General features: G+C 33.3%; 1 protein-coding gene across 3 annotated transcripts in view; it reads left to right on the top strand.

Annotated features, from left to right (window-relative positions):
- Nucleotides 1-16,880, top strand: part of LOC117212035 (protein cycle) — a 95,621-nt gene extending 78,741 nt beyond the window's left edge. For 2 of the 3 annotated variants that reach the window (XM_033456483.1, XM_033456482.1), the window contains exons 9-15: nt 6,022-6,262; nt 8,409-8,547; nt 10,079-10,197; nt 10,291-10,373; nt 11,682-11,842; nt 13,367-13,514; nt 14,039-16,880. In XM_033456483.1, the coding sequence (XP_033312374.1) occupies nt 6,022-6,262; nt 8,409-8,547; nt 10,079-10,197; nt 10,291-10,373; nt 11,682-11,842; nt 13,367-13,514; nt 14,039-14,223 (1,076 nt within the window). In that variant the 3' untranslated portion in view covers nt 14,224-16,880. Of the gene's footprint in view, nt 1-6,021; nt 6,263-8,408; nt 8,548-10,078; nt 10,198-10,290; nt 10,374-10,480; nt 10,686-11,681; nt 11,843-13,366; nt 13,515-14,038 lie in introns of those variants that run through there. The other variant, XM_033456484.1, reaches the window with a different exon arrangement.
- The last annotated feature ends 297 nt before the right edge of the window (nt 16,881-17,177 follow it).

Here is a 17,177-nt window from a genome sequence, read left to right as displayed (position 1 = left end):
AAGAAACAGCATTTATATGAAAATACCTTATGTTCTCTTTAAGGATTCTTTCTGTTTTCCTGGCTATTACACTTATTATACTTCTAATTTATTTTACATAATTCTTAATTTCTTTAATTAAATAGTTATTTAAGTTCTTCTATTCCTTTAACTAAAATATTTATAAATACATATCATTCGTGTTCTTTATACAATTTTTCAAGAAATGTATTTCATTATACAATCTATAGTGAATATAAATTTTCCATATATCCCATAATCCCACATACGAGATCATAAACTCTATATATTCTGTAATAAAAATTGTTTCTTTCTGTCAGTTATAGCACAGTAGAAGATTATATACTTGTAACTAAGTGAATTGATGATAATTTTAGATATTTAAGAATTTCTATCATATCATATCAGTTTTGTCTTAGAATTTAACAGTTGTTGCGATATCTCTTGTCAAGTTTTCGTTTTACATAATACCTTAATTTACTACTCATGATTAGTTGACCGTGCACATCTATTTTCATTTTTAAAACAGGTTTTTTAATTGCCGAGTGACTTTACTTTTGAAATACATCTACAATTAAAATTAAAAAGGCTGACTTCATTAAATATCATAAACTAGTTTTGCTGTAAACAATTAGATGCCATTAACCATTTGCATACAAACAACTAAAATTCAAGTCTGTCAAAGTAATTATTTATAACTGTAGCTAATTCTTTGTTATGCCGTAAAAATGATAACAAAGGTATGTTTTAGACTATAAATTGAAAAAAGAGATCGTAACATTACAATAAATAAATAGTTGCTTCATGTTCGTAGAAACTTTCAGGCCATTTTCTCAAAGATGTTATAATGAATGAGGAAGCTATTTGAATAAATACAATCGTAGGAAGATTGACCAAAGAATGTCGTCGTTTTAATGATTCAAATAAACTATCGCGCTATCACTATCCACTCTCCGCGACTTCTGTTTCTTTGAATTTGAGGTGTAAGTGTTGTCCGTGTTGATTGTAACTGCTGGCTGTAGATATCGCTGCTGGAGTACTGCAATTTTTCTTCTAATTTATATGCGTGGAAGAAAAATAGGACACGGGCGCCAGGATTCGAACCTGAGTCCCGAACGTTCGTAACCTAAGGCGCTAACCACTGTGTTTTTTTTTAAATAATGTTTATTACACCAAGATACATTTTAATACATTTGGGTATTCACAATGAACTATGAATTTTGGTAAGATGTGTTAGGCAAAGGTACCGATACGCGTAGCCATGCTATGTTATGTGTCGGCGTTTTACATTTTTTGTATTTTAATATAATCTTTGGATTTAAGCCGCTGGGGAGCGGAGCTTTTATGCGATTTTGTTTTTAGTTGATTTTTTCTGTCCTGAAAACTTGGTCGCAAAACAGGACGCTTCGGTAGTCTACTTTTTGGGTGCTGTGTAACTTTGTGGAGGGGTGGAATGAGAGGGAGGGTCAGGGGGGAGGGGATGTTAAATAGGTTTATTTACATAATTTACAATATTTACAATGTTTACACCTGTGTTATACGGTGGCAGAACTGAGTTCTGTCGGTTTAATGGTTTTCTCTCTTATTTTATTATGGATTCGGTATCCACCAATATTTTTTTGTGTTTTTTCTGTGCTTGTCTTTAGTGTCTTTCAGAGGAAGGGCCATGTTGTATCTCCACCTAGTGTCTACTGTCTGTCCATTTAAGTTTTCTTCGTAGAGTATAGTTTTGATCCCTATTTTTCTTTTTATGTGATAGATTATTGGGATATTATTTTGATCTTGGAAGTAGTTTTTTTCGTCTAGGTATAGGAAAGCTTCTGGGGGGATGAAGCCTGTTGTCAGTGTGTTTTTGTAATATGCGTCGTTTGGAAATAAGCAACTGAAGATTAAGCTGTTTTCTTTTATCTTTGCAGCTTACGCGAAGTGGTTTCTTATTAGTTTTAAGATGTGACAGTCTATGCGGTGAACGTTGGCTAGGTCGTAGATTCTTTTGTTTTTTTACCTATTTTTTGAATCCGCTGTGTTCGCATCTGTAAGTACTCAAGCAAGCTCTGATGCATTTTCTTTCGAATATGCGAATTTTTTCCATTTGGGAGGCTGACATGTTGTACCAGATTGGGCAGCCGTAGGTTATGATTGGTCTGATTAGTGCTTGGTAGCATAGTATTTTTACTTTGCTGTTGAGATGTTTGGAGTAGAATAGTTTTTTTGTTTTCCAGAATGCTTTATTGGCCTTAGAAAGTTGAATTTCGGTGTGCTGCTTGTAGTTTAATTTGTAGTCTATATTTACTCCTAGGTATTTTACGCAGTTTTTGTGTGCTATGAGTGCCCCTTCGTTTGTTTTTTCTCTTAGTTGGAATTTTTTGCAGTATTCTCTTTCTATTAGGCCGATTTCACTTCACTTGGGTCTAAACAGTATGGTTTTGCATTTGCTTGTGTTGATTTTTAGTTTCCATGTGTGGTAGTAATCGTTAATTTTCTCAAAAAGTTTTTGGAGTTCCGTTTTTATTGTTTTGGTTTTGCGGCCTGTTACGTAGATGATTAGGTCATTTGCGAAGGCTATAGAGCGTTTATCGCTGGATGTATTGAGATTAAAAAAGTTTAGTAAGTCACCATTGTAAATACTGAAAAGAAAAGAAGAATTTACTGTACCTTGTTGTAGGCCGTTTTTATGGAGAAATTTTTGCCTGATGTGTGTGGACCTTCGATCATTACGAATGTTCTGCTTGTGATCATGTCCCAGACTATTTTAATTAGGTATTTAGGGAAGTTTTTCTTGATCAATTTGTATATGAGACCTGGGATCCAGACTGTATCGAAAGCTTTTTCGAAATCTATTAAGCAGGCGGTTACTCGTTGTTTTGCGTTTAACGCCCAGCAGATGTCCGACGTAAGTTTGTTTATTGCGTGAACTGTGGAGTGTTTGTGTCGGAAGCCAAATTGATTTTCTGGGATTACGTCATTTTTTGTGCAGAAGAAGGTTAGGGGGTTGTTTATGATTATTTCAAATACTTTGCTTATGTTGGGGAGGAGACTTATGGGTCGTAGGTTTGCGGGTGATGAGCCGTCTTTATCTTTTTTTGTAATAGCTATCAATTTGGCTTTTTCCCATTTTCTGGGGAAATATGAGTTGTTTAGTGCATTGTTGAAGAGTACTGTGTAGTACCATTATATTTTGCTCGGTAGGCGCTTGAGTAAAATGATTGGGATGCCGTCGAAGCCGGAGGATTTTTTGTTGTTTAGTTTGGAGAAGATTTTGTTTAGTTGATTGTAATTTGTGAAGTAGTTTATTTCTGGTTCTGGTTGTTTGGGGTTGTCTGCGGTGTTTTTGTTTGAGAATGTGCAGACTGTTTTGTTTGCGCTAACCACTGTGCTACCGTCGTCCGGTGCTAGTTAGTGTCGAGTGACGGTATCTGTTGTCAAGTGCCACCACAGTACCCCCTTACCAGTGATAACGTTTCTTCTTTGCGTGATAAAGCGTCAGCCGATTATTGTCAAGCCCGTGTAGATGTTGCGCGTTGTCTTCGATGTGGCGGTGGATACCTGTCGTACGGTGCGGAGCGTTCCGCGTACGGTCGTAGGCCTCTGTTCCTCTTTTCTAGTATGACGTGTGCAATGGCTACATAACTCCTGGCTTGGTCATCGTCTCGTATCCTGTCACCTGCTTGCGTGGGTCTACGAGCAAACCGTAATGGCTCAGAAAATCAACACCGATGATAGGCGTTTGCACATCGGCCACTACAAAACGCCATTTGAGAGCTTGACGTAGCGATAAATTGAGGGAAACTGTAACGGTACCGTATGTCGCGATCCGCGTTCCGTTGACCGCGAACAGTTCGTAGTCGGTTTTGTTCGTATGTCCGCAGATCTTACTGCGCGGATAAACACAAGTGTCAGCACTGGTGTCCACTAAATAGAGATTTTCGTTCGTATGTCTTTTGACGAGAACGCGGCGTGTCTTTAAGCCGTCGGCGTTCGGCGCGTTTACGGACGGCTGGTCGCATTTCCCTGTTTCCACTTACACGGGGATCGACACCTTCTCGCACGTTCGCGGAATACTTCGTGATAATAACACAGGCCGGAATCATGCGTCCTTTCTCGCGACCTGGAACGGCTCCGACTTCTTGACCGCCAGTGTCGACGCGGACGGTGGTTAATGTTCATCGCACTCACCTCGGCCCTTAATTAGTTTATCTGGTCGTTAAACGTATTAAAAAAAAAAGCGCGAACCAGGGAGCTTCAGCGGGTTCCATTTGCGCCGGGTGGTCCGCTATCGTTGCTACCTGCGAAGTATCTCCTTTGAACTCCTCCGCGATGAGTCCATTTGATCGCTTCAGTTTGTGTATGTCGGAATCGTCGACAGCGGCGAGTATGCGCCTGATGCGGACGAGGACCGATTTTCTCCACAACGATTGGACTCATCTGGTGTGGAGGGGCTGGTGGCGAGGTTCCTCAATTGATGGTAAAATTGGGACGGTTTTCTATCGCCCATTTCCTCACTTCCACCAACTTTTTTTACGCCATCGCTATCATCCGAGTCCGTAAGAATGCGAACTCAGTTCATTTTTTAATTTCGTATACCGTCCGTATTGGCTGGCGGGTCCGTCATAACGCTCCTCTAACCTGCTGGAGGAGCTGACCGGTCGAGGCTAGTTGCGTTTCCAACAATGCAAACCAAACATGTTGGAGGGTTGCAGCGGAAGCATTGTAACCGCGACCACTACCCGCCGTAGCCTTAACATCGTCTTTCGTAGTCACCATCCATGCTGGTTGTTTTCCATCACGTCGGGGTCACCACCAGTTTGAGGTGTAAGTGTTGTCCGTGTTGATTGTAACTGCTGGCTGTAGAGATGTCGCTGCTGGCGCACTGCTCTATTTTTCTTCTAATTTAGATGCGTGGAAGAAAAATCGGACATGGGCGTCGGGATTCGAACCTGGGTCCCGAATGTTGGTAACATAAGGCGCTGACCACTGCGCTGCCGTCGCCCGGTGCTAATTAGTGTCAAGTGGCGGTATTTGTTGTCGAGTACCGCCACAAATTTATACATAACGTTCAGCTTCTCCCAGCTTGTGTTTTTCATATGTTCTGTGGGTATAAGTAAGAAAGGAATATAACTTATATAAATAAGACAAATATTCAGAAATTATAACAAAAATAAAAAGGACAATATTTCATAGTACGAGGCATCTATTGCGAATTTATTATTAATATACATGCTGAATTAGTACGAAACAATTGATTATTGATTTACTAAAACAAAACAAATTACAATTAATACAAGCTTTATAGAGTAATAAGTTCGACTTTTTACCGTTGTCAACTTTATGAATGTGAACGTTAAACATTTTGAAAGGGGGTGTTAATAACTGCTGATTACATTAATTATATTGCATGGTAATAGTAATTATTCCTCTCGCATTCGGTATTCTTTTTGTAACCTTTTAATAAAGCTTCAAACGACCTATGTTTATATAATATATTTTCCTCCTTCATAACCACAGATCATATGTTTAATCAAATAAAGTAAACAACATCTTGTATATGCCGTTCATCCTTCATTCTTCATAGGAATAATATGCAACTAAGTTTTCAATCTCAAGAAAAGAATTATATATTAATAAGAATAAATTTTCTATCAATCTCATGAATCTTTATAAATATTACGAGAATTCAATCTCTTAAGGAAAATGAATTGTCAATTTTACATAACTTTATGTCAGTTTGTTCTATTAGTCCTTTGAAAATCGTTTTTCGCTAATCATTAAAATTAGAAACACATGAAACACATCTCTTTGAATGTTTTTGTGCAAAGAACTATCTGCTAAAATTGAGAATTAATTTTACCAGAAACAAAAATATCTACCATTTAGTTAGTTAATAAATTATGAGGATGCAATGCTGCGTGTACGTAACACTAAATATCAAAGGAAGATACAGTTGAAAATCGTACAAACTAATAATATTGTATACCGTATATAATAATTCCAATAAATGAATCCTGTCGCATATTTTTACAGATTGGAAATATTGTGTAATACAATGTACTGGATATCTGAAGTCCTGGGCGCCTGCAAAAATCGACCTCGAAGAACACGAAGGTGACGGAGATGGAGAAGCTTGTAATCTGTCGTGTTTAGTAGCAGTTGGTCGGTTACAGTCAACGTTACCTACATCTTTGCCTAAAAAGCCACGTTTGAGACCGATAAAGTTTGTCTCGCGACACGCGATGGATGGCAAATTCCTCTTCGTCGACCAGAGGTAAATGATAATAAATATTTCAACGATAATTGTTATATGTGTACTTCAGAACACTTAACGTATAACACTTAATTTCTTGGAAAATAATTGATGTACTTTTTATCCAATTTTTATATATATTGTATTTAAATTTTGTTTCTTTTCTCTGGTTTTAATGCTGTTTCAACATCGAAAATCGTTAGCAACACTGTTTAAAATTATAATTTTTAGTACTGTTTTGTTTCGGATAGGAATTGACCGAGACTTATTAAATTTTCGTCTGCATTTAAATATACTGTTCATATTGCTTGACAAATTCACTCGTTAACTGCTCTTCTCGCAGCGTTGTACATTTTACACTCCAACATGTAATTGGTATATTGCATTTTTATTTTCAATATTGAATTTATCAACCAACTTATTTCACATTTATACGTCATATGTATGAGCATTCCAACCTATATATCGCTTCTAAATACGACTTATAAAATATTATTTGCCTATAATATGAATATTGTTTGGGCTTTACGCTATAAACATGATTTGATAAATATAACTATTACATAATTAACTTTTCTGTTTATTGATAGTATTAAAAACGCAATTTTCTTCGCATATTACTCAAAGATATCAATAATTCAACAAAAAGAAGATTTATATTCCTTTTAAATTTGTACGTATTCTAAAATCACACTTACAAATAGAAAGAATTCGAAAATATGTAACAAATATTGTTTCATATTTATCTAAATTGATTGCTTCACACTAATTTCAAGTTTCTTTCGTCAATGTACTTTCTTAATTAAAACTTTACGATAAGATTTTATAAACTTATATGTACAGGGTGTATAAGAAGTGTAAAAGCTATCGTGGAGTGATTCTGTACACCAGGATGGTTGGAGATTTGTAAAAAGAAATTTGTAAGGATTATTAGAACTTTAACATCTTTTTCCGAGAAAAGAAGTCATCTGCGACTCGTGATTTCTTCGAGACTTTTGCTCTTCGCGATGAGTAGAATACACTGCATTAAAAAAATGTTGACCTTGAAAATCATGCTCAAGATTAATTTGGCATCAGACTCTTTTTTACAAATCTCCACCGATCCAGAGGTGTAGAATTAAGCGAATGGTGATTTTTAAACTTACTTTTTATACACTCTGTACATATACGTACATATACCAGATTTATTAACAATAACATCTAGACTGCGGATTTGTATACGATAGTTGAAAATTGTAAGATACAAAAATGCATACAATCTACATAATATATAAAAATATTATACAAGGTGGTTGGTAACTGGTGGTACAAGCGGGAAAAGGGTGATTCTACGCGAAAAAAGAAGTCGAAAATATGTAATAGAATAAAAATTTTTTTATTTATTTCTTTTTTTTTAATTTTTCCATCGAGACAACGATCTACAGTGAGATCCGTTATAACGAGACGTGATAAAGAGCACGCGTACCGAGTGAAAATTCAAAGTCGATTTTCTCGAAAACAAAGCCCCAAACGAAAAATTTTTATTCTATATTTTCGACTTCTTTTTTCGCGTAGAATCACCCTCTTCCGCTTGTACCACCAGTTACCAACCACTTTGTATATAAAATATCTAGTGTAACACTTATTATAAGATTTAATTAGTAAGATACTTATATACCTAGATTCAACTTAAAAAATTATATTCATCAAAATATGAATTTGCATAGGTATCCACAGTCTAATACTAACAATATAATAAAATTCCATTTATCAGAACCCCATTTACTAGAACTCCATTTACTGGTACAAAATTTTAATTACCAAGTTAAATTAATTCCTGCAGATTGAATTCGCTTATTTGAATGGGAAAATCAGTGAATTATGTATCTAATACGTTTCTGTACGTAATTACAATGGCTGTAAGCATTGGCACATCATTGTATTTATTATAACATCTACATACCGATTAATTTAGTCCAAATGCATTAAATTTCTCATCACGTAGTAGTATCTATGACTACAAAAATTTATTGCTTAGTAGAACCTATAGAAAATAGAAAAACGTTTCTTGGAGAGTAAGGGTGTTTGCTCTCCGATGGGTTCAGATAAATAGAGTTATACTATATTGCAATAATGATAATGATTTAAAGTTTAAACGATCCTAATGATAAATAAGAAACGTTCGCAGGGCTACTTTAGTGTTAGGTTTCCTACCACAAGAGCTACTTGGTACGAGTATGTACGAATATTATCATCACGATGATATCCCTCATCTAGCGGAATCTCATAAAGCTGCTCTTCAAGCATCCGAGTGCGCCACCACGCAAGTAAGTCACCACATTCATGTAACTCTTTCCTATCTGAGTCTTTTGCAATGATAATGATCGCTATTTGAAATTTTAATTTCCGTTACGTTATCGATGCAGTCGTTATTCCCCGTTACATGCATTCCCAATTGCTACAACTGGATATTTACTCTTCCATCTGCTAATAAATTTTAAATAAAGCACTTACAGCCAATAGTAGGCGACGTTTGATAAAGCTAATAATTAGACTGAGAATTTCTATGCATTTCCGTGAAATTTAGACATCCAAAAATATGTGTTGAATGAAGCAAATCTCTACTTAGGCTTCCATTTTTTTATTTGGGTTTCATAAAAATATAGATTCTTATAAAACTTTACAGTTCACTAATTATGCATCTAATATATATATTGGGCCAGAATAAGGCATATAATCGCAAAAATTGAAATGAAACAAACATTTAGTAAAAATAAATATTAAATATAAAATGTTTCTTGCATAGTCAAGATTGTATTAATTCTTGTTAATCATATAGAAAAATGATCACAAAATGTTTTAGACGATATACTACAACAAATTATATTTTGAAACAATATCTCCATATACTAGTAAACTATTATACAGGGTGGTTGGTAACTGGTGGTACAAGCTGAAAGGAGGTGATTCTACGCGAAAAAAGAAGTCGAAAATATAGAATAAATATTTTTTTTTAATTTTTCCATCGAGACAACGATCTACAGTGAGATCCGTTATAACGAAACGTGATAAAGTGCACGCGTACCGAGCGAAAATTCAAAGTCGATTTTCTCGAAAACAAAGCCTCAAACGAAAAATTTTTATTCTATATTTTCGACTTCTTTTTTCACGTAGAATCACCCCCTTTCCGCTTGTACCACCAGTTACCAACCACCCTGTATATTTCTTTTTCAAAAATGATTGACTTTAAGGTTTGAATCTATCTCGAAAACAAAAAATTCTCTGTTGCCAACAATTCAGTTTTCGTAATAACAGTTACCACTGACAAAGAACACTATTTAATTGGTGATTTCTTTTTTACATGGTTCCAACGAATACACTTAATAACAATTAGTTTAAGATTCCATCATCGTTTGAATAGCGTTTATTGTGCGAGTTTCAAAATACATTTTCTCTTTCCTAATCATTATTTCAAATTTAGAATAAATACAATATTTGATAAAATTAAATAAATAATCATTATCAACAATATCAAAAATAATCCTCAAACGCTATCGTGGATGAAGTTACAGCTCATGTGAATTTTATTTTAATATTATCGTCTTATAACAATATTAAATATAACAAATATTAATATTATTTGTAACTGCTGCAAACAATAATGTTTCTTCTCTTTATCCATACAGTATTGAATAATAATAAAAGATTTAATTCTTCTTGTAAAACTTTATTAATCGTTCACTTTAAAAAAGATTTTCTACAGTAAACTTCCATCCAAGGTAGCTTTTAAAGATTAATTATCGCATCTATGTCTAAGGAGAATGAGAGTTTTGCAACAAGAACGATATTTCTGTTTAGATATACAGATTTAGGACCAAAGGTGCGAGTTTCGTGAAGCTTCAATCCGAATGGAAATCTTTCAGGAATCCATGGACCAAAGATATTGAGTACCTAATAGCAAAAAACTCTGTTACTTCGTAAGTTCTGATAGTATTGGTCTTTTATCATAATGTAATAATTCTATAACATTCGGATAAAACATTGAAATTAATGAAAATAAACGTATCTAGCTGTGACTCGCGATCGATCACAAACAGTGGAAACAGATCTGAGGATTCCAGTGTTCAAGGCAATTACGACTACTTTACACAAAGTAAGTAAAATATACATAGATACATGTATATTTGATATAATTTTACGTATATGTTTAATAAACATTTAATTCTCGATTTACACGATATATCAATTGCATGATTTCAGTCGGATATTGCTGAAAAAATATGAAAAGATTAATCGATTCAATGCAGTATTTTAGAATATATTCTCATTGATAAATACGTATATGTACATTGTGTCATCTTTCTCTAATAAAAGATGAAGAAGATCATCAAAGAAAGAAACAAGCTTTAAAAACAGTTTCATGTACAAGAATTATATGTAATATATAAATAAATCGTTCACTTTACGCTGAACAATAAAATACAAAAACCTTGAAACCTATCCTTCCATGTAAATACTAATTTCGATTTACATATGAAAATAATTTATAGTGTAAATCGACGAAATACTTCACTTTTAATTCTAAATTCAATTCATAGTTCATAGCAATTGCAGAGTTTCTAACTGTTTATCCTTTGATACAAAAATATTTGAACATTTACTGTAGAAAATTTATATGAATAAATTATTTGCGTTATATAAACTATATAAATATAAAAAATATATATATAAAATAACAAGGCACAGTTATCATAATTACATTAACAAAATTTGGAACCAGTTTGAGAATATGTATATGAAAGTTACAAGATACCTATTGTTAATATGCACTTGGTAAAAAGAACATAGCATTAATAGTTACTTTAAACACATAATTAATGGCAAAAGTGGTTCTATTAGATATTAAAACCGTTTAAATAATTTTGTAACCTTTGGGAAGTGTATGTTTGCAAGAAATATCTTGTAACTTCCACGTATATTTTCATATTTGTTTTGTACTCCACTAATGTGGACATAATAGTCGTATCAGGTTGTATGCTATACAAACTCTTAGACAATGTTCCTATGAATGTTCAAATACTTTCGAAAACCGTTATATCTAAATTGGGGATATTTATGCATCTTTTTATGAACAGAAATGAAGAAATGGAACCTATACAAAGAATTATTTTATCTATTAATTGAATAACAAGTACTAGATTTTGAATATTTCATATATTATTCCATATAATGTAAAGTAATGAAGTGTATGTTTGCGCTTTTAAATATCCCATAAATGCGTGAACATCCGCAGTCTATTCATAACGAATGGATTCAACTGCATTTACTAGTACAAAGTAAAAAATATTCGTCGAAGCTCTTATTGTTGTAATTTTTGTAATTTCACTAACTGTTAGTACGTTATTGTTCTGTTATTGTTTCTGCTATTTTATAGTCTTAATATTTCAAAAAATAATTTTAGGTAACGGCGGATTAGAGAGATTGATCTCGAGTCACGTAGAGGTAAGTAAAATCGGAAGGCAAATAGCTGAAGAAGTTTTGGATCTTCAAAGACGCGGTGAGGATTCTTCTTCCGGTAGCAGTCCCGGACCAGGACCGGAACCTGCTTTGTTAAGCACCGAGGTAGTTATAGCCACAGAAATTGCACCCTCGATTTCTTTGTCATTTAGAAAATGATTATTAACAGAAAACCAACGTATAGTAAAAGCAATACATATGTACATAATGTATGTAATATACATTATTTAATATTCTATCTCTCTATCTTTGCTTATTCTATCTTTGCAGTCATTTTGTTATCCGCAATCATACCTTAAATGACAAAGTTATCATCGATATCTGCCAGAGTATATAGCCGTATTGAATTTTGTTTACTACAATCTTAAAAGAACGAAAATGAATTTAATTAGAACCTATTTGATATGAAATAGTAATATTAGGAGTATGAATTGGTCTCGAGGGATTTCTTTGACTAAAAGGTTTATTATTTATTTAAAGAAAATCAATGGAGTTACATTAATCAAAATATTTTCCTCCGTTTTCTACAACTTTTGCCCATCTTGCAACTAATGGATACTGCGATGATAGAACGGTTTAGTTTTCGGATTGATCTATTCATTTACGAATTTTACACTTCTTCGAGATTTGAGAAGTGTGTACTTTCTAGTACGTGCTGCAATGACTGGAAAAGATGGTAGTCCGATGGATCCAGGTCTAGAGGATATGCGAGTTGTGGAAGGACTTCCCATTCGAGCTGCAACAACGTTTGTTTCACTGTTATTGCAACATGTGGCCGTGCATTGTCACGCAACAGAATGACTTTGCGTCGTTTATTTGATATTTGTGGACATTCTTGGCTTAAAGTACGCTCAAGTTATACAGTTATTGTCGATAACGATCCTCAGTAACAGCTTCGCTCAGTTTCATAGCTCGTAGTCCACACCTTCTTGGTCTCACCAAATAAAGAGTATTACCTTTCGACTGAGAAATTTATAAATTCCCTTTTGCTGCTTTTAAAATTCGATTGTTTACGCGTCTGTTACTTCTAACATACTAGACATCAAACATAAATATCAACACTTTGCCACATTGTAATTTGATGCACTCGCTGAAACCTACAACTAAAGCACATTCTTGTTAGTGCCCAAAACTAATTCACACTCCTAATATAATACTAATATTTTATATAATATGTACAATAATAGAAGCGTAAATCAAATCGATTTAATAAAGTAATTAAATGAGAATATTCTAAAATAATACACTTTCATTTATAGAACATTTCCTTGTATACCTTAGACATAAGCGAAATATCGACTGTATTCGGGGTTGCAATAGAAATAATGTTCAAATATACTGTGCATTGTGCTATATTTCTATCTAGATCTCAAGGATATTTAATAATATTTTTATTTTAATCTATAGAACTTAAATTTTTACACGGGGAAGAATTTTTATAAATCGAGTAACTCTATTTTGAATACATATACATATAACAGCTAAGCGATAATATCATCTGTGTAAGAACAGCTAAATTAAAATAAATTTAATTTAATACGTTTCAACATTAATTGTCCATTTTGTAATATTTTAATAAACAATATTTGATGATGATGTTTTTCTACAATATTTTCTTTTCGTTACAAGACACAGATCACTACCACCGCATCGCCAGAGAGAGTGCAAGACATGACGCAGTCAACCAGAGGCAGCAACAACAGCAGCAGTAATCCTACGCCAACATACAACCACATAGCAAACAACTTGCAGCTGAACAGCATCGCGAACGACCAAGGTCATAGCTATTACTGTCTCTAAGGAGTCGTTTTCTTGGTGTGTAGTGTAATTGCCGGATTTACCAAAAAAAAAAGATCAGGTCGCTCAGAGAAAAGATCAAAAATTTGATCGATCGTCCTCAAACGCGAAACAATGGTTTTCTCTGAGCGAAATTGGGTGAGGGGCGTTCGTTCTGATACCTCAAGAATTTTCATATTGAACGTAGTATTTAATAGAAATTTTTAATCCTTAATTTCTTTCAAAATGAATTAGTTTTATTGCGAATACTTTACTTCGTTATACATCTCACCACTAAGGGCTATTTTGTATTTTAAAACAATTTCGATAAAAGAAAACAAGAATGGTAAAACGATGTTAGCATTAGTGATCTTCCAAAGGTTCGAACATACAGCAATCGAACCTTCAGTATAGTACTCATATTTTTAGCATAGCGTTATAATTTCAATAGTAGCGTGCACAGCAACACCGCGCGAACTATTTTGAATGATCGTGGCGTATAACATAATATCCACCTCGTTTTAGGAGCGTCACCAGACGAAGATATGATGGACATGATCGGTGGTACGACGATTAACGAATCACCGAACCCAGTGCCATCTGATGGCAACGACGAAGCAGCAATGGCCGTGATAATGAGCCTCCTAGAGGCGGACGCAGGTTTAGGTGGTCCCGTGGACTTTTCTGGTTTACCCTGGCCGCTTCCATAGTACATACGTTTTAATTGAGTCGTATTTCCAAGTGTCCAATGAAGATACCTTACGCCAACTGTTTTACAGAAACTAGAAGTGTGTGTACATATGATATCAAGTGAGGATCAAGATGACGTTCTTTCGTTTCGTTGTTTTATTTTCATCGTGCTTGAGTACTTGATCAAACTTCACCAGCTGTGTCCATGTTTCAACTATCCGGAAACTAGTGCACGAACATCACTACAAATCTTTTTTGATTGATGTTTTGAAACAATTAAAATAGATATTCTTGGTGCTGAGATGGTGCTGTTTAGAAAACGCGTCAAATCGTTGTACGTTTTAGTTTTATAGACATATCATTTCTGTGATCAAAAAAATGGAATATCGAACGTACAGAACGATTATAATCTACTACTAAGTTGAAATGAATGTCTACGTTCATTTTGAAAACGAGTAAACAGAGACTGATCCAGAATTTCTTTAGCTATGGTCGTCAAACGATTATGAAGCATTGTAAACAAGGATAATTCAGAATAATTCGTACATAGAGTTATAGCCATCTGAGAATCAAATCAATATTTTTTTATCACTTAAATAGATCATTAAATGGCTTTTTTCGTAATTTTATAATTAAACGTTTGCTGTTTTTGTACAAGATTAAATACGATTTAAATATTGTAAGAATGTTATTTTTATCTCAATATTTTAGTTCAATTTATTGTTAATTAACTAGTTGTTTAGAGATGTCAATTTCGAATTTTTCGCTCAGGAGCTTCGCGCGATTATATTAGGTCTCCTACCTCAATTTGTATTTCATCCTAATCCACTGATTTATTTCCGTCTATTCTTCATCTCCATCAAAAGTAATACCCAGGATCATTCGGTGGCTCTTATCCTCTAAACTTCATCGAAACTATGATAGATAGAGGGGAACATTTATTAATCATTTATTAAGAATATTATTTAAGCAGTTTATAAAGGACCAATCTATGACTTTAACATCACGGTAGTTTAATTCTTTTAAAATTATACTTCCTATAATAATATTTTCAATCTATTATTACGAAATAATTAAATTAATTTCTATACAAACGTAAAAATCTTTTCTTGTTGCATAAGTATCAGAAGTATATACAAAAAATACATAACTTTATTAAAAAGAAGAATAAGAGTGACTGAATCTACAATAAAATCATCGCACATAGGATAGTCTTTCCTTCAAACGACGCATCTTGTATTTAATGAATTGTTTTACATAGTTTCGAAGACATTTAGAAGACAACAGACAGTGATATCGTACATCGATTATTGCTTCAAGAATCAATTACATAGATATTTATATGTATATAATATATTCATTGTACACTGTCCGTTTCGTAAGGCGAGCAGTTAAGTTAATACTGTACATACATACATGTATCTGAAATCTTTTTCACAGTAATCAGTATAAATGTTTTATCGTGCCACTGCATACAGATCAACGGAGCATCTTTCAATTATTGAACGCATCGGATGAAATTTAGATAGTTCCGGCGAACACCAGGGAACGAACGCTGGCAGGCGTTAAGGTCCAAGTTCCTGTTCGTTGTTTTAGCGACAAATTAACGTTGCGTGTATATATGTATTCTCACAGAACGCGTGATATATGACGCAAAGCGTACCTAATTAAATTATAAGAAACCGCAGAATGATAACGAACGTTCCAGCAGCTACAAGCAGTGCACGTTGCAACGTGAACACACAATCTCTTTACATGTCATATGTTGTTTTAAGAGGGCATACAACAATGATACGAATCAGGTATATAGGGATTAGAACCTCGTCAGCGTATACTGTGATGAATTATTTTGAATATACACAATATGAAATTATTTTGAATATAAAATACTCGATATCTTATGACAATACTAAAATTTTCTGGCTGGAATTTCTGAAAATTTTCTCCAACTATTTGCAAGCATTACAAGATTAAAACAAAATTCAATATTTGATTTATTATAATAAGCGAAGTTTTATTTTTAAAGATAACTAATTATTTTTTATCCTTACACAGTGATGAAAAATGAATTTCTGAAAACTATAAAAATACAGTTAAGAAACATTTTTGAATATCACATTCTGTAATGCTCTTGAATGTATTTCGACCGTTCATTATTCCATATTACAATTTTATTATAAAAGTAGATGTTAAAATCTTCCTTTGAACAGATCTCATTCCTATGAGCTTCTTTTTCAATTATATTTTTCTTTCAGAACTTGATTGTGAACTTGATTTGCATTTTTTATAAACATTTCGACGTAAATTCTTCACGTAAATATTGGCCATACCGTTTCTTATATTTTTGTGCAAAAACCAGGAAGATAAGAATATTCTTATGCCGAAAGATGAAACTGATGAAATTATTTCACGATGCAGCTAGGTGAACCGATCGAATAAAAACAATAATTTACGTATGTTATATAAGAATAATGTACATAAAGCGTGTATATGTAAATAAATATATATCATCAAACAATATAGTATAAATGGTACTTTAAAAATAAATGTTAATATGTAAGGACAAAATATTTGATCACACCATTAAGCGTAGGAAAATGCTTGAAAGTTGTAATTGTTTTTATATAAAATTTTTCATTGTAAATTTTCCGAAATAAACAGATTACTGCTTTTACAAAAATTCCTTGATATAAGTGAGGAATAAAAAAAAGTTTCAAACAATCAAATTACCAGTACCTTCTTTTATATGTTTAAATGATTCATTTAAAAAATAAGGTATGGGCATTGCATAAAAGTGTCTAATTTATATGTATTTCTATCATCATATGACATAACGTACAAGGAAAATGCTAAAACACAACTTGCATTGAACTCCATACGTATGAAGATACTAATAATTTTATTAGTTATTTATTTCGCGAAAACTTTCTGTTTTATAATAAATTTTTTATCCTAATTTTTTATATATTTTATG

The sequence above is a fragment of the Bombus bifarius genome, unplaced genomic scaffold (assembly GCF_011952205.1).
Source record: "Bombus bifarius isolate JDL3187 unplaced genomic scaffold, Bbif_JDL3187 scf7180000008266, whole genome shotgun sequence".
NCBI lineage: Eukaryota > Metazoa > Arthropoda > Insecta > Hymenoptera > Apidae > Bombus > Bombus bifarius.
Note: the sequence above shows the minus strand (reverse complement) of the source record. Positions and strands in the feature narration are given on the sequence as shown.